The sequence below is a fragment of the Achroia grisella genome, unplaced genomic scaffold, assembly GCF_030625045.1.
Source record: "Achroia grisella isolate CSIRO2021 unplaced genomic scaffold, CSIRO_AGI_Agris_v1 utg516, whole genome shotgun sequence".
NCBI classification, from domain to species: Eukaryota; Metazoa; Arthropoda; class Insecta; order Lepidoptera; family Pyralidae; genus Achroia; species Achroia grisella.
The window spans coordinates 2,602,488-2,621,396 of NW_026712909.1; the positions used below are offsets into that span (position 1 = coordinate 2,602,488).

General features: G+C 34.1%; 4 protein-coding genes across 4 annotated transcripts; 2 read left to right on the forward strand and 2 right to left on the reverse strand.

The window, feature by feature from the left end:
• Positions 1 to 6,643: 6,643 nt before the first annotated feature.
• Positions 6,644 to 9,982, reverse strand: LOC131847148 (large ribosomal subunit protein uL13). Its single transcript, XM_059196622.1, has 6 exons — positions 9,873 to 9,982; positions 9,386 to 9,516; positions 8,994 to 9,103; positions 8,371 to 8,516; positions 7,322 to 7,444; positions 6,644 to 6,770 (listed from the first exon to the last, which is right to left on the reverse strand). Exons 1-6 carry the CDS (start codon positions 9,891 to 9,893, stop codon positions 6,687 to 6,689), a joined length of 615 nt encoding a protein of 204 aa, XP_059052605.1. The 5' UTR covers positions 9,894 to 9,982; the 3' UTR covers positions 6,644 to 6,686.
• Positions 9,983 to 10,075: 93 nt separating this feature from the next.
• Positions 10,076 to 12,036, forward strand: LOC131847147 (group XIIA secretory phospholipase A2). The gene is made up of 3 exons (XM_059196621.1): positions 10,076 to 10,524; positions 10,917 to 11,162; positions 11,342 to 12,036. Exons 1-3 carry the CDS (start codon positions 10,293 to 10,295, stop codon positions 11,482 to 11,484), a joined length of 621 nt encoding a protein of 206 aa, XP_059052604.1. The 5' UTR covers positions 10,076 to 10,292; the 3' UTR covers positions 11,485 to 12,036.
• Positions 12,037 to 12,191: 155 nt separating this feature from the next.
• LOC131847149 (myotrophin-like) lies at positions 12,192 to 13,823 on the reverse strand. The gene is made up of 4 exons (XM_059196623.1): positions 13,647 to 13,823; positions 13,230 to 13,340; positions 12,753 to 12,836; positions 12,192 to 12,668 (listed from the first exon to the last, which is right to left on the reverse strand). Exons 1-4 carry the CDS (start codon positions 13,713 to 13,715, stop codon positions 12,582 to 12,584), a joined length of 351 nt encoding a protein of 116 aa, XP_059052606.1. The 5' UTR covers positions 13,716 to 13,823; the 3' UTR covers positions 12,192 to 12,581.
• Positions 13,824 to 14,245: 422 nt separating this feature from the next.
• On the forward strand, positions 14,246 to 15,697 carry LOC131847120 (uncharacterized). The gene has a single exon (XM_059196586.1). The coding sequence runs from the start codon at positions 14,246 to 14,248 to the stop codon at positions 15,695 to 15,697; it is 1,452 nt and encodes a 483-aa protein (XP_059052569.1).
• The last annotated feature ends 3,212 nt before the right edge of the window (positions 15,698 to 18,909 follow it).

The following is an 18,909-nucleotide window of genomic DNA, read 5'->3' on the forward strand; positions in this document are numbered from 1 at the left end:
ACTTACAATTCTGGGTATCTATCGTTCTCCATCTTTTCCTAGACCAGACCGTTTTTTGGGCTCCTTAGATTCAGTTATTAATAAAATTGGATATTCCTATCCACTGATAATTGCTGGTGATATAAATATAAATATTGCTACTAGTGACGTTGAATGCGGCCAATCCGATTACCTATGTTTAAAGGCTAGTCATGGATTGATTTCAGCTGTAACGAAGCCCACCCGTAACTCTGCCTGTTTGGATCATATTTTTACTACCTATGCCGATTCTGCCATAGGTATTGTTTGTGATAGTGCGTTGACCGACCATAAACTAACCATGATAGGTCTTGGATGGCTGAATAAAAAAGTAAAACACAATAAACACAGACTTGTAATAGATTACAATATGGTGGCTACTGAATTACGTAGTGCAGATTGGGCACGGGTACCAGAAACAAATGATGTTAATGAGTCTGTGAACATATTTCATAATATTATTGAACACTATTAATTTGCATACACTTCTGTGTATTAAGATAAGTCGTACTAAATATAATCTTAAGCCATGGATCACCCCTGGACTTATAACATGCATGCGACACCGAGATCAGCTACACAATCGTCTAAAAAGGAACCCTAATGACTCTGTTTTGAATTTAACTTATAAACGCTATAGAAATTTTTGCAACAACTTACTATATAGAGTCACGTGGGGCAAGTGTGCGCAGCGGGTAAGTGTACGCACTCGAAGTATTTCAAAAACGGTTTATAGGTACGAACTGATAACACCCCTCCTCATTAGCGCACAAAAGGCTATACTTAGTGCAACTTTTTCACTGTCCGCCGGTGAACCATTTTGTTTCCGTAAGTGAGTATTGTTTTTTGCTTGAAATATTGCGATTTTTGTCTTAAATGAGAGACTCATTCCTTTGTAATATATTTATATTTTGAAATCATGCTTTATACCATCGAACAGTACATTTTATGTAATATAAGCCGTGTTTAATCTTTTGGTGATGACGATTACGTAATATTGCTCAGTTCTGGTTAAATTTTATTTTGATGGTTTGGGGTAAGTGTGCGCATACGAATGTCGGGTAAGTGTGCGCATGCGAATACTTACCCCGCTCCGCTTTGGCTTTGTATTTATGATGCAATTTGTTATTTCAGAGTTTAATTATACATAAAAAATACCTCGATTATAAAAGAAATGCCGGATAGAAGTGTTGTCACAGAGGAACAGCTAGAAGCTGTTAAAAGATTAATTTCGGAAATTGGTAGCAAACGACAGTGTGGCACCCGCAATAATGAGTGTCTATAGTCATATTTTTAATTAGACGAAGTCAACTGACGTTTACTGTGTTGTCAGTATTTGATGAAATAAAAATAGTGTTGTGACAAAGTGAATCATTGACAAAACTCCTGAATTAATGGAATTGCCTCGATTGTCTAGTGAATAGTTAGTGTGCCGAACTGCCGATATCGGGTACGGGGTTTGAATTTTAGCCGTGCTTTATACATACCAACGAGTTTACGACGATTATGTTCCTATTGTATCTACCTATACTGAATACCGAGTATTTTAAACGTAAAGAAAAAATTGCGTGGAAACTTTTAAGACTGTCCTAATTACAATTCATAATGTAATTGAAACTATAGATGTACAAAATATAACAATATATAACATAATATAGTTAGGTAATAAAAATAAAAAACTGCGCTTATTACAAAATTTGTTTTTATTCATCATCAGATAAAAAAATCATTGTCGCTTTCAGTGACATTAATTATAAATCTGTCTAAAAATTGATAATAATTTATCTTTGAAACAGTGTTTCGCTCCACGTTTCTGCGGAGACTTAAATTGTTCACTTTGTATTATTTTAATACATTGTAGACTGAGGTCACACCAATTCCCAAAATGTCAGCTGTTTTCGAAATACATTTGTTTTTTTGGGAGCCTCAATAGGCAATAGTGAAGCAGCTTTCTCAAATACGTATTTGTAGACGTTTTGTATCATAAGTTTTTCGGTAACGTCTTTCTTGGAGACAAGCTTTGGCTTGACGTGCTTGGTTGAGGATCCATATTGTTTGTATGAAACAATATAGTAAATATACAATATACCCAACAATTACCACAAACACAACATGAGGAAAAACTTAACAAAACAGCGTGAGCGCAAAAATAAACATTGGTGCTCTCAGACCAGAGGTTAGAAGCCGAATTACGAACAAAATGGCGACAGACGCTCGCGACGTTGATTTGTGTTGGCACTAGTAGCCGCGCGCTTTGTAATAAGCCGTTAAAAAACTGATTGTAGTTACTAGTAACTTATATCAGAGCACTTTTATACAATTTTCTTTTGTAGTTTGTAATGATTAACTATTCACGCTCATTGTTCATTCATCTAACTGAGAACTGAACGCATCACTATTACTTTAAATATGGCAACATTATTTTACAATGTGACATTAGCTACTGTCAGCTAGCTTCGTCTAATTAAAAATACGACTATAGGAATGAATATGTACGACTGTCATCCATCCAAGAAATACCGAAGTTGGCCTTAGGCATTTCTTGGATGAATGACTGTGATTCAAAATTGGCGAAAGAAAGGCAAAAAGTCAATCATTGATACTGTAAGTCCTTATAAAGTAGAATTGGAAAAACAAAAAACAAGAGGAAGAATAAATTGCCAAAAAAGAAGATACGACTTGATCTGAAAATAAATAAAATGATGAGCAGGAATTATTTTGCCCACTGTGTGGAGAAAAATACATATTTCCACCGAATGAAGACTGGATCCAATACAGCATCTGTAAGAGCTGGTGGCATGAACAATGCAATAACTTTGAAAAGGAATTATTTGAACTGATGTATTATTATTATATTAGGTTGAGGATGTCTATTTTCTGGTTTATCATATGAGTCTGACTCTATTTACTGTATGTTACATGTTGCGTACACTTACCCGCACTACTGCGCACACTTACCCCTATACTTGGGTAAGTGTGCGCATTTAAACAGTTTTGATTTTGTTGATTTCCAAAGAATTTGTGTAAATGATAATTATTTATTTTGCGTTTAAGTTGTTGATTATTAAATATTTTATGTAATAAACCTTGTTTTGTTCTAGTTAACTTCAAATATTTTATTATATGATACTTCAAACCTTAAGTGCGCACACTTGCCCCACGTGACTCTAATGTTAAAACTGAGTATGAAAATAAAGTCCTTTGCAAACACAACAAAATCCCAAAAAAATTATGGCAGTGTATAAAAACCATTTGCGAGATTCCAAATAAAAAAATGGATGGTTCGGAACTGGCAGGAATCACGAATAATACTCGCGACTCATTGAATCTGTGCAATCAATACTTTACTACAATAGGAAAGGCATTGACTGACAATGTACTAAAGAAGATGAATATTATTATTACTGAGGACGAAATAGTCTCTAAATTTGATAAACCACTATCACACCAAGGTGCTATGTTTCTGTTTCCACCTGATGTTTATGAGGTTTCCAAATATATCCAAGAATTAAAGGATTATAGTGCCCCGGGTTTTGATAATTGCAAGCCTCTATTTGCAAAACATATCAGAGATATTATTTTGGAACCATTAACACACATTATAAATCTAAGTTTATCGGTGGGTATTTACCCAGAGAAATGGAAAACAGCTGTTGTCACTCCTATTCATAAGAATGGTCCTAAAAATAGCCCCGATAACTACCGACCAATATCACTTCTCAGTATTTTCTCGAAATTGCTAGAAAAAGTAATGAAGAAACGTCTCATAAATTATCTCGATAAATGTAATTTTGTCTCTCAAAGATAATATGGGTTTAGGAAAGACAAGTCTACAGAGGATGCTCTACTTTCGCTGACGGATAAGGTCGCTGATTTTTTAGATAAGGGCAAAAAATGTATCGGTGTCTTTCTGGATCTTGCCAAAGCTTTCGACACTGTGGCCATTCCGATTTTACTGAAAAAGCTGGAAAGCGCTGGAATAAGAGGAATAGCATGGAACTGGTTTCGCAGCTACCTTTTCGATAGGAAACAATGTGTCCAAGTAGGACATTTAAAAAGCGATTATATTACAGTACGTCAAGGAGTTCCACAGGGAAGTATCTTAGGCCCATGTCTATTCACTATCTACATGAATGATATCTTGAATCTACAGATACCTAACGCTGATATAGCTTGCTATGCGGATGATACAGTCGTATTATTTAATGGCTCAAACTGGAGAAGTGTTATGCAGCTAGCTGAAAGCGGACTCGTAGAAGTGTCTCGTTGGCTGGACTCGCATTTATTGTCCTTAAATACCAGTAAGTCTAAATATGTTGCCTTTTACAAAACTAGGGCATCAAGACCTACCACACTCGACATTATTAAAGTTCACACCACGCTATGTCCAGGCTCAAACGCAACTTCAATAGGTATTCCAATTAATTGTAATTGTAAAGTCAAGGAATCAGCTGAAACAATTAAATATCTAGGTGTGCTGATAGATCCGAGCTTGTCGTTCAAACCTCACATTACTAAACTGGCAGCAAGGGTCCGGAAGCTAATATACGTTTTCAAACTGATACGTAACAGTGCCAATAAAGAAGTTCTCAAAATGATATACTTCGCGATGTGCCAATCTGCATTGCAGTACTGTATCAAGGTGTGGGGTGGTGCTGCAAAGTCACACATGCTTCTCCTGGAAAGAGCCCAAAGAGCTGTGCTTAAGGTAATGTATGGGAAACCAGCTCGTCATCCCACAAATGAACTGTATAAACGATCCTCAGTTTTAACTGTACGACAGCTGTATATTTTCCAAGTATTCAAGATATGTCACAGAAAGTACACATGTCAACCTGAACATCGAGAACTACTAAGTAAGAGACTATATAAGGTTCATGTTCCTTGCATAAAAACCACATTCGCAAGTCGCCTACCAAGCTTTCTTCATCCTTTCATTTACAACAAAATTTTAAAATTTTGCCAAATTCAGAATCACACAATCTCTCAGGCTAATAGACATGTCAAGGCCTGGTTACAAAGTCTAAACTATGACGATACAGAAAACATTGTTAAGAGTTAAAAAGGGTGAAAGGATTTGCGGGTATTTACGGTAATGAACTTTATTTTATATATATATTTTATTCTTATTATCATTATTTTCCCTTCTTTTTTTTTCTCCTGTAAGTAATATACTCACGCACATACACACAACACACACATTAATTAGATATTGGGAAACACGTTCTGGTATTTATTGCATGTATATATAATTGTAAAATAATTCACCACAAAATAATTAACCTAATTGTAAAATAGTCAATTAAAGTGTACATATACTGCATATTTTTTGGTATCCGCGCTCCCAGCCCCCAAGATACAGGCCTGACCTAGTTTGGGGACTACAGATAATAGAAATATATAAAAATTGTATTATATTGTAAACATGTAAATGTAAATCTATAATATATTATTATTCTCGATGTATAAATAAATATAAATAAATTTAAAATTTAGTTACAAGAAGTGCCTGCCAGAGAATGAAATTGATATCGTTGATTATTTACACGAATAGTTGAGGAAGATGATTGTTAGTACCATTATTAAAAATCATCTTTATTTAGGACCCATTTTTAGCAGTGCTCTTTGTTAGGGTCACCTCCATGCAATGGTCATTTGAAACCATCATGGTTAATTTCTGATGAATGCGCCTTGCTGCCGCCGCGCCGCTGCGCTTTTCTATCCTCCAATAACCAAATCATGTATCCTTACCTTCTTCAGTCGTATGTAACGTAGAAAAAGAAATGTGTCATACAAAGTAGGGCTGACAGTACGAGACTTCGTTGAAGATAGCCCATTCGGTGGACTTACCAAGTTAAACTAGCGGTTCGCTCCACGAGTGTGCTCGAATGGCAGCTAGAATAGCTATTGTAAGGCCGATGACACCGACTCTCCTACATAATGACCATGAAAAGCGGCGTGCTGACCTGACTTCATACTACCTAGAAGATGATTTCACTGGTTGTCCATCAGTGTATACTGTTAGTCCTAGCAGGTATATAGTTCTATATTCATCTATTATAAAATAAATACTTATATGAGGATCGGTCCAGCGTTCCGTGAGACAATGTATCAAAATTAAGAAACTAAATGACGAATAATAAAAAATAGTAGCGACCCGCCGCGGTATAGCACGGGTGCATTTAAAATCTTTGAATATGCATATATTATATATATAAACCATCCTTTTGATGCACCGTTTCTGAAAATCACTTACAAATATGTTGCATAACCTAAGCGGTACAGGCATCACCGGCGAATTTGTCTTATACTAATTAAAGATGAGGCCCGAGGCAGTTGAGTATTGTGCAGTGTTGTCGTGGCGAACATAACACCTGACGATTGTATTCTCTACGATTTATTAGTTGCCCACAAATGTCACTTGTCTATTGGATTAATTTGGTTTGTTGTCGATGTTTTCATAATCTGAGAGTACTTAAGTTAAGTGATACATTGGTACCGGCCAGAAACAAAATTATGATCTTAGTGGTCTATAAGCATAGCACTAGGCCACGAATCTTATGATAATTATTTATTTGGCATTATGTAAAGCGCTAAAGGTAAAGGTTGGTAAAAAATACAGGTGTTTTGGGCAACCAAAGGTTTATTTTTATATAATTCTCTTAATTTTAGTTGTAACCATAGGATTGGATGAGTGTTGTGAATGGCGCTGTAGCCTTTGCAACCTTCTCGCCTGCCTCCCTGGTGATTTTCTGTAACAAAAATCTAGAATGCAATACTGAACGAACTTTAATGCTCATTACACGAGAACATATTTTTTGCATCAGGATAATATTTTTTTCATAAGCATCAAATAATGTAGGTAATTAATCATCATATAAAATTTATAACGGCCTAAAACATATGAAACTTAATAATATATGAAATCTTGAATATTTTAAACTAAACTTATTGTTTATTGTTTCAAAGTGAACCGGAATTAACAAATTTTTTAATGGAAATAGAAAAAGAGGACTAATTTTAGTTATTTTGAAGCAAAATTACAACAATAATTTCTAATAGTTGCAATTTTTCTTTGAAAGTATGTGAGTATTTAATAGTTCATACAGAAATTTTCAACTATTTGACAAATTAACAAATACCTATGGGCAAAAAATGAAGATAAAAGGGCAATTTATCATTTGGAAAAATGCTTTCCTAGATGGTGTTAACTCTGCTATACTGTACATTAAACATATCATACTCATGTTTTCAAAAACAATTCACAGATTCTTTCAAGTAATTTATAAAAATAATATAAAACCTTAAGTTTCTTTTCATATGCAACCCTGTGGACAGCATTGAACTTCCTCTTATCTTCAAGTTTGCGTACGACGTCGCGGTACTTCCAGCCAACCTCATGGGACAGACGGCCAACGTGACAGTACTGTGGACAATGGTTTCTAATTTAAATATCAACAATTAATTTTATATAAATATTTATTCTTATACAAAACAGCTCAGTACAAAAATAATGTCACAACATTGATTCACTTCAGTCGCAAATTACCCGTAAACATCATTGGTAATGTATTTTACATCCATAAATAAAATTTACAAAAGGAGTAAAAAATTTGGGTTTAAAAAAATTGACAATAAGTATATACTATAGAAAACTATTAATTAGGATAGGAAAAATAAAAAAAGAGTACAATTGCCTTTTACCATATCTCTTCTCAGGAAGAATATTTTTGTTATCCTTGTCTATTTTAAAATTAACTTTTGTAGATATTGAATAAAATTTCAGGATGTAATATCAAGATTGCCTAAAAACATAACATTTCTTTAAAAAATAATTCAAATTATTGAAAACAACATTCATAATACATGCTTAAAGATTTAACTTAAAAATCTTTTGTTCATAGAAAATAGTTGCAGTTTCTATATCTCTTTATAAGTAGTATGTCACCCTCTAAACCTGTCTCTGCTGCTCTTATTTCAGAAATAAATTTGAAGAGTAACATTTACTTCACAGATGTAATAATAATGACACTACACACAGTTAACTGTCAGTTTGCAATACTTTATTTTTAATTGTATGCAACATGATATACTTGCTTTCTTAAACCAAACTCACAAAAAAATATCCTGGTACTATTTATACAAAACCTAACACTGTTATTATATATCTGACATTGACAATATAGATTATTTTCTGATAATAATGGAATGGTGCACATACCTGTGCTAACGGTTTACACTGGTCACCGTCGGAGGATAAGATGAACATGAGGTCGGGTCAGTTAGCCCATAGTGACAAAATATACATAAATTGTCAATGTAAGAGGAAATCTGTTAAAAAGAATATTGTACCTTGCGACCAGGCTTCAAGCAGAAGACACGGAGTGCTGCAGGTACAACCACTCGCCTGCGGTTGTCATAAGGAGGAGGGCACCCATCATATGTACGAAGCCTTCTGAGTGCATCCTTCCCACGCTCAGTCTTGTGTGGGATCATACCTATTAAAGTAACATGATCATCATTAGTACTTACTAGAATTAGCATATATGTAAAATGCTCATAAAAATGTTACTTCATATAAAGTGTTTGATCATAAACATCATCTAATGTAGGTATAAAATAAAATAATCACCAGTAAAACCAGAAACAGAATAAAATAACAATATTATTATTAGCTTTATGACTATTCATACAAAAGTAAAATAATTATTAAAATTTTTAATATCTAGAAACAAATAACAGTCAATAAAACTAGAGAGAGCAGGATGAACAATAATTTATCTTTTATAAATAATGGTGCAATTCAAAAGATTCCCATACAAATCTCCTAAAGGCTTGGTGAGCCGACTGCAAAATACGGATATTAAGGAAATATATATATATATCTACCTATATAGAAAATCTTCATAGTCTACCTTCTTTGTTACTTTTAATTAAAATTTTTTAATGTATATGTATAATTTTATCCAACATACCCCTGACAGTTTTCCAAAGAATCTTGGACGGGGCTCTGAAGTGGAATGGGCCACGAGCTGGATTAACATTGCATCGCTTGCGCAGAAATGACATAAACTTCAATTTGTTCCTGAAATATTAAATATTATATTTATTAAGATTGAATCATTAGCAGAATTATTCTCAACAATCTTGTTGAATGGATCAGAGTATTTATGTAGCAACATGAAAAAATTCAGTCGCAAATTACCCTTAGAATAACATCATTTTATTATAAGAATAGTACTTTTAAAAAGAATTATGACCAAGGCAAATAAGTTACCTTTATAGAAATTAAGTACAGAAAACTCGTTCATCTTGAAAGTGCCTTCAGTCACAACCACGCCGTACGAAAAGAATTGACATAACCAACCTGAAGAAGTTCCCAGAGATGTTAAGTTGTTCGCAACGCACAACAACTACTTTGTTTCCTTCCAAGAGAACCTTGGCGATTACTGCGGACAGTCGCCCGAGTAGATGGCCACGGCCATCGATAACTATGGCCTGAAAACAGTAAATTCTATCAGTGAATCGGTTGACGTATTAAATAATTACGTACCGCATAACCTAAAATATAAGTGCTTCACAAATCACAAATAAAAAAAATAAATGAATTAGACTTACTTCGCCTTCAACAAAATTTAGAAACTACGATAACAAATTTATTTTGATTTTATTTTCATTATTTCTATTGTTAACATAAAATTAAGCACGTGTTGTGGCTGTGTTACAGTAACTCGCATTGAAATTTTTATGTCAACTATGATACAACAATAAAGTAACAAGAGATTGTTTTATTGAATAAATTTATTATGGTAGATTTTACTAAATTATATTATAATTTTGATTTTTCTCCTCACCTTATTACTAAAGCCCGTCATATTCACGACAACAAAACGGAAAAGAATTTTTTTTTAACAAAATGGCTACCGCCGGATGTAGAAAAGACTAGTGTTGCCTTCTATAAAGTATTTATTTTTGGAAGAATAGTCATTTTATCCTCGTGTTAAAATTTTGAGTTCTCTAAGGAAACAGTAATAGTCAGTCAGTACTCTGTAGTCTAACCTGCTCTAATAGTCTGTGTTCTTTAACACAATTATGTTGGTAGTTGTTTGAAATCTCAATTTAGAAATTTAATTGAAAACTAAAAATACATTCTATTAAACTTTAGACTGAGTAATGTAGTTTAAACAAATAGTTACGTGTTCTCAATTTATTGGTCATTTGAAGAAATAAATGTATCAATTTGTGTAAATTTTTATTATTTGTCCTAGTGTATTATGGAGATTCCGTACAGAAAAATATTTATATACGTTTTAACGTTTGTTGCTTATGCTTATACTGGAGTAGGCTCAAATATGTTACGAAATTTAAAAGATGCAGTATTATCTGCGGAATCTGTATTTGGTAATATGCTCGAAAATGTAATAACTGTGGCAGAAAAGTTCCGGTCATTACATGAGGTATTTGACGCGGCTGTGGAAGAAGATTGCATATATTCTTGTGCTGAAGGTTTGTAATTTTTTTAATTCGTTCTCAGCTAAACTAATCCATTATACTATTCGTTTTAAAATGAAATATATACCTCCCTTCTTTATACTGTTAGTTTGTATTACATTATCAACACAACAAATTGTATCCAAGATACAGCACAATACAATTATGCTAAGCTACTAAAATTTCTTAATTAATTAGCCGTTTTATAGCTGCCTGCATGGAAAACAGTCTATGTTGCTGCTAAAATGGGGCTACTATCTGTGCATGAAGAAATTGTTAAACAAAATTAATAAATAAAATATTTAGATATATTTTGTAGTACATATTATCTGCGGTTAAAATAATTTTTGCCGATATTTTAAAAATGTCCAAAAAATATGTTGTAACAATATATTATTACATTTTAGGTGGGAAACCAGTGCGTAACAAGAACCATTTACCTAAATCTGATGGATGTGGTTCCTTAGGCTTTGAAATATCAACAGAATATTTACCACTAGAACTGATGACCAAATGTTGTGATGCCCATGATATTTGTTATGACACTTGTAATAGTGGCAAAGAAGTATGTGACTTAGAGTTCAAGAGGTGTCTATATAATTATTGTGACACATATAAATCTGTTAATATAGCAGGCGATACATTATCAAAAGGTAATTAATTTACAGCATTACATATAATTATTTTAGAGTACTACTGATATTCAACTTCATTGTTAGCCCTCTGCTAAGGTTGCTTGCTTAGAGAATAATGTAAATATCATATATAATAATCAGTAATGGGTAAACAATTATCATGTATTATTTCATTGTTGCATACATTTGTTTTATAGGTTGTAAAGGAGCTGCTAAACTATTATTTACGGGAACATTAACACTTGGCTGCAAGTCATATTTGGATGCACAAAAGAATGCTTGCTACTGTCCACCATCAGGAAAAAAGTATAGAAAATACCCAGGAAATGGTGAATTATAGAAATTACTATTTTTTTAGAAATTGTACCAACTACTAATACTAAATATAATTACTATTAGTAGTTGGTACAAATTACCTTTGCAGAAGAAAGTGAGGCACCATGAAAATTTTATAAAGGTTTCTTAGCTTTAATCATTTTCAATTTCATTTTGTTTGGTGTTGCAGATGATCACTGATTAATTACATGTTATTTTTTCAACAAGTCCTTTTATGCTATGAAATTGGTGATGATTTTCTTTATAGAGTTAAGAATTGTGATATTAATAACATAGTCATTATATAAGTATAAACCAATATATTTTAAATTATTTTGTCTTTCTATTGTGATGAAAAACTAATTGTAATTTGAAAAATGAATTTATTATCCTGTTAATGTTTCTATAGTTATATTATTTGTATGAGTTGTGTTTACATTTTGCACTTTTATTTTTTTTATTGTTAAGTATGTTATTATGCAAGAGAATGGGTATTTATTACTAAATATGTTGGATCAAAGCTATTATATTAAAAATATGTCAGTGTCAAAAATACATTATAAACAATCAATTTTAGCAGCCATATGAGTAATATACTGAGATAAATTTTTCTTACCAATATAGTCAAATATTGATATATTGCAATATATTTAACAATATCTCCCATATCTGACAGTTTTAAAATAAAAATGAAATTAGAAGCCAAATTCTTACATCAGTTTTGTTTTATTTTAGCAAAAATTACATCTTATCTCTTTGAAGATACATCTTAACATAAATTATTAATTAGCTTAATTTAGAGTATAAGGCCCTTTGGAAACCTCACAACTGTTATATGCCATTGTCATGTAAAATATTTATGATGACAATAGAACCACGCAAGTTTCCCTAAACTGATATAAATAGGCCTTGAATATAGAAACTAATCCTAACTGGACGCATAATCAAAACACATATGTATCTACAACTCCATATGTTGAGCATATAAAAATAATCCAATAAAATGTAAATAAATGCATTTAAAAATATTTTATGCTTAATATCTTGCTCAGCTTTCACAATATATTAATGTGAATAATTAAATTAGATATTGTAGTAAATTTTATAGTTCGAAAATGTATTCTATGTTAATAGTTCCTTGATTTCATCTTTTTCAGCCGCTTCAATGTATGGGGTACCATCTGGAGTTTTTCCACTTTTAGATGCACCCTGTAAGTTATATAAACAAATTTAAAATGATTCAGTTGAGCAATAGGCACAAGTTTTGAAAGTTATGCAAATATATGTACATACATTTTTAAGTAATGTTTTCACACAGTCAGTATGGCCCTCCCAAATTGCAGCTAAAAGCACAGATATGCCATGTTTATCTATCATCTGAAATATAACAAAAAAAATTATGAAAACATTTCCACTGAAGTGAATTTATTTGTATATGTACAATTAGACTTGATAATATGGGTGATTTTAGTAGTTATTTTACTATACACAACATTTACATAATGTTTTTTTTATATAAATATTTTTTTACACAAAACTTTATCTGATATCACAAAGTAGTTCATCAAACTTAAATACTTTTCTTCTACTTCTCTTTCTTCTACTTAAATATTTAATTATATCTATCATTACTAAATTACTTTTCAGATATAATACAATTTCATGTTTTATAATAATTAGAGGGAGTGACAAAAAAATATTTACATGTGTATTTTATGTTATTCTTCTTATATATTTTATATTCATGATAAAACTCTATTATATACTCACATTTGGGTCAGCACCTTTGTCCAATAAATAATTCAGAACAGTTGTTTGTCCATAATCAGCAGCATAATGAAGTGGTACTCTACCATCTATGAGGGCATTTACATCTATTTTCTATAACAGGAATTTCATAATTTGATTAAATAATTATAACGTGGAATAAAGGTCAAGATAATTCTAGAAATTATTTATATACATTAAAACTACTAATTATTTTAAGCCGGGTCTCAGGATGATTCACATCATTGTTAGTTGATCCATATGAAATTAATGGAAAAGCCACTAATAAATTAGAATGAAGTGTGAAATATTGATTGTAAAAAGTCGACACATAGCTTTCTCTTACCGACAATACTGTAATTTCCCTCAAATAGCAAGTAACGTGTTTACAAGAAATATAATTGACAGCGAGTGGTTTACCTTATTTTCGATAATATCCTTTACTTGATCTATATCACCATTTTTGATACCCCACACTAATTCGCTCATTGTTAGGTATTTATTAATTTTTAATCATTCAATTCTTTATTTCGAAATGCAAAAAGCAATCGCAAAAAAAGTACAGAGAAATAATGGCGATGACAGTGTGACCATATCAAAATTACGTTATTTCTGCCGAGATTATTCTATTTTACAAAATTCCAAAATGCGGACAACGTAATAAAAAATGTCTATTTGAATTTCAAGTTCATTACTAATAATAATTCACACAATAGTATATGAATAGTCTCCATGAACTCGAAAAGTTATATTAATCGTTGCATCGCAAGTTAAATACGCGTAGGTACTTTCATATTTATAACATACTTCAATTACACTTTCATTATCTTGACCTAACTTATTGCAAGGAAAGTCATCCGGTTCGGTGTTGGATTGACACGTGGTTTCCGTATTTACATATTTTAAACTTAAGATCACTTTGACATTTTGTGTTTTTTTTCCTGTTTTGTGTTGTGTTTGTTACTGGTGTTGGCGTAAGTATTTATTTTTCCTACATGTGACCCATCTCCATCACAAAAATGATGGAGATGGGTGCAGACGAAGATCCCCCTGATGGTGGGGGAACTACTGCTAATCTATCTGATCAGATGAGTCTGGATACTTCCTTAGTCTCAAGAAAAAGACAAGCAACGAATGACCTAAATGCTGACGAAAGTAAGAAAGTTAACTCACCATCAGATTCCATCCAATCCGTATACACAAAACCTGGCTTTGAAAATGATAACTCATTTAAATATAAAATCACAGACTCTGCACCTTATTCTGTACATATTACCAGAGTGGAACCAGACACAGCTGCTGGTTTCTCAATACGTCTCCTTAAATTCGCACAGTTTATCCATAAAAATAATATTGTGGGTATTAAAGAGGGAGGTATAAAAGCATTGGGGAGAAATAAAATCTCAGTAGAATTTAAAACATACTCTGATGCCAATAACTTTGTTGACAATCCAATCTTGTCAAATAACAAATATTCTGCAATGATACCTAAGTTCCAGATTTCTCGCATGGGTGTTATACGCAACATTCCCACAGACTGGTCTTTAGAAGAATTAGTATTTAATTTAATATCCCCTGACTATGCTGGACAGATAATTAGAGCCAGAAGGCTCAACACTAAATCACGCAAGCCTGACAATACCGTCTCTTGGATCCCATCCACAACAGTAGTCATAACATTTGAAGGACAAGTACTCCCTGAAAAAGTATATTGTTTTAATACTTCCCTCCCTGTCTTTCCTTACAATCTCCCAACTATTCAATGCCGTAATTGCTGCCGCTTTGGCCATATTCGCACACAGTGCAGATCTCAACCCAGGTGTTATCAATGTGGATCTCAACATTCTGGAGACAACTGTGACCAAAAAGATGAATCGCCATTCTGTATCCTTTGTGATAGTACAAATCATCAAGCCACAAACTCAACTTGCCCCGAACATGTCAGACAAAAGAATATTAAGATCATTATGGTAGAAGAAAATATTAGTCATATGGAAGCATCAGCCAGGTTCCCTACTCCCAAACGGTCTTATGCAGATATGGCATCAGCTCCAGCCTATAACCTCTCACAGTCAACCATAACACAAACATATCAACAGTCTCTCCACTCCTCTCCTTCTAAAACTCCCCAGAAAAATGTATCTTACCGCAAGACGATATACAAGTCCCCAAGACCCAGACCCAACCCGGGCAAATCCTATGACCGCGAAGCCCACTATAATATCATACAGACCCCTAGATCTACCCAAGCTAATGGCTCTGCCCTTAGACATCACCAAGAACGTAATACTGATACCACCCCCCTTGCTACCCCAAATGACAATTTAATAGAACTACTTACATGTTCCCTAATTAACATAATTTCTAAATTCTCCGATGCATTACCGTCCAATGTCGTTTTCTTGATTCAGCAACTCCTATCCACTTTAGCCTCTAATAACGGACCAGCTGGTCCTACAGTGGAATACTAGGAGTATCAGACATAAAAAACAAGACCTTACCCATCTCCTCAACAAACATAAACCCACTGTTGCTGCTATCTCTGAGACATGGCTTAAGCCTGGCATTCCATTCAGGATACCGGGCTTTGCAGTCTTACGGGATGACAGAGATGATGGGTGGGCGGGCTCCGCCCTCCTTATATCTAGAAACGTGTCTTACTCAAAAATCTCTCTCCCTTCCCACAGCTTAGGCTTTCAGATTGTATCTGTAAGAACCCTTGGTATATCTTTCGTATCTGTATATATCCCCCATCCTAACCATTCACTTATTCTGGAATTACAACACATCCTTTCCAATATCCCTCCCCCCCTCATGGTTCTAGGTGACTTTAATTGCCGGCACACAATGTGGGGATCACATTGCACTGATCCTTCATCTTCATTCCTACTAGATCTAGTGGATGATATTAACCTTTGCGTTCTAAATGATGGTACTCCTACCCGCCTTGCAGGTCCTTCCCAGAACCCCAGTTCCATTGATCTAACCCTATCTTCCCCATCTTTAGTAAACAAACTCCTATGGCATGTACTACCAAACTCATTTGGAAGTGACCATACTCCTATTATTATAACAATAATTAACTCCTCCAGCTCCCAAATTGCAAATCCCAAAATTCCACAACCTCTTCTAAAGTATAGAATAACAAAAGCCAACTGGCAAAAATTCTCCTCTCTCCTTGACGAAAAAGTAAACAACATCCCTCCAGATTGTAGCCATATTCAGCAATATAATGATTTCGTTTCTGCATTACTCTCGGCTGCCGATGATTCAATCCCCGTTAAAAACAGTTCCCTTAAAAAAATACCTTCCCCTCCTTGGTGGGACTCAGAATGCACTGCCAGCGTTAAACAACGCAACGAGGCTGAGAACAAATATAAACTAAACCTAACTATGGATAATTATGTCAACTTCCGTAGGACCAGCGCCCATACTAAAAGACTATTAGCAAAGAAAAAAAAATGGGATGGTACACTTTTTGTGGATCATTATCACCAAGAACATCCCCTTCGCTGGTATGGAAAAAAGTCAACTCCTGTCGTAAATCACGTAATTGCCCCAATGAGGACTCCAATGACTCAGCATCTTGGTTGGAAGACCTACTCAACAAATTAGCTCCATCATATGTTCCTTCTCAGGACGATTTCCCATCCTTTCTTCCCTCTTCTACTTCCAATAATAGATTGGATGAGCCGTTTTCGTATGATGAACTTTGTTGTGCACTAGACCATCTTAATGACTCTTCCCCAGGCATAGATGGCATACCCTATTCTTTCATCACAAAATCTTCAGTTCTCGCCCAAAAGAAACTGCTTGATATCATTAATGCTGTTTTCACTACAGGAATCATTCCTGAATCCTGGAAGACTCAAATTATAGTCCCTATTTTAAAACCTGGGAAAAACCCGTCACATTCTGATTCATATAGACCAATAGCGTTATCCTCCACTCTCGCTAAAATCACGGAACATTTAATTAAAAATAGGCTTGAATGGATCATAGAGACCAAGGGGCTATTAGCAAACAGTCAATTTGGTTTTAGACGGGGAATGGGAACTATTGACAATTTAAGCATTTTGACCACTGAGGTCCGCCTTGCATTCTCAAAAAATGAACACCTTATTGGTACCTTTCTTGACATCTCATCTGCATATGATAATGTCCAACTCCCAGTACTCAGGCAGAAAATGCAACAGCTGAGTATCCCTGCGAGATTAATACATATCATTTGTAACCTCTTTATGTGTAGATCAATTTCTCTACGCGTTAATGGTATTTTGCTTCCCCCGAGGCTAGTTTGGAAAGGCTTACCCCAAGGATCGGTCCTAAGTCCAATTCTTTTCAATATATACACCTCCGACCTAGAGACATCTGTCACATGTTTTTGTAAAATATTACAGTATGCAGATGATATTGTACTGTTTGCAGTATCAGATTCCCCACATGACTCTACATCCCGTTTGAACAGTGCATTGTGGTACCTAAACCAATGGTTAGAAGATCATGGTTTGTCTTTATCGATTCCAAAATGCTCTGCGGTTGTTTTTACTCGCAAGAGGTAAATTCCTACTATCCAACTTGCACTCAATGGTGAAAATATCAGGATTGAGGACAAAGTAAAATTCCTTGGCATGATCCTAGATTCTAGGCTCACAGGTCTTCAACACATTGCCTACATATCCAACAAGTGTGAAAGCAGCATTAATATTATAAAAGCTCTCTCTGGAGTTCGATGGGGTTCTCACCCCTATAGTCAAAAACTTCTATATAATGCTTTAATTAGAAGCCACTTTGATTATGGTTGCTTTCTTTTAGAACCATGCAACAAAATTGCCATTGCCAAGTTTGATAGGCTCCAAGCTAAATGTCTGCGCATAATTTTGGGTGCAATGAAGTCGTCTCCGACTAATGCTCTCCAAGTAGAATGTGTTGACCCCCCTCTCCACCTCCGTCGCCAATTACTTTCTGACCGATTCTTCTTTAATGTAGCCCAATATAATACTCATCCTTTGTTTCGTGCCCTTGATTCCCTTTCTGATCTAGTCTCTACATCTACTTACTGGTCACACAAAGATCTGCCCCCAATAGTCAATAGTTACCGTAAACTTAAAAACCTACCAACCCAAATTATTAAAGTCCATCGAAATCCAATTTTTGAATTCGACTACGACTCCTTAATATTCCAACCTAGAGTCCTATTTAATCTTGGTATTCAGAAAAACTCTCCGACAGCCAATCAGGACCTAAATAAAATAATATCAGAAAACTTTAATGAATGGACCTTATTCTTTACGGACGCATCTAAAATAGGGGATGATTATGATGTTGGTTTTTCTGTCTGGATCCCTAAATATAAAATAGCCTTGAACTTTAAATCCCCACCTATGACATCTACATTTACTGGAGAAACACTAGCCATTTTAGAAGCCGCCTCGTATATTAAGTCTCACAATATTAACAAGTCCTTGATATTATCAGATTCACTGAGTTGCTTGCAGGATATCACTAGACTACCATTCCACTCTAAAAACATATTTCTTGCCTCCATGCAAATTCGTGAAATTCTACACAAATGCCAGCGTTCTGGACTAGAAGTGGTACTGGCATGGATACCGAGTCATTCTGGTATACTAGGCAATGAAGTTGTAGACTCATGGGCCCGGAAAGCGACATTAATTGGTTG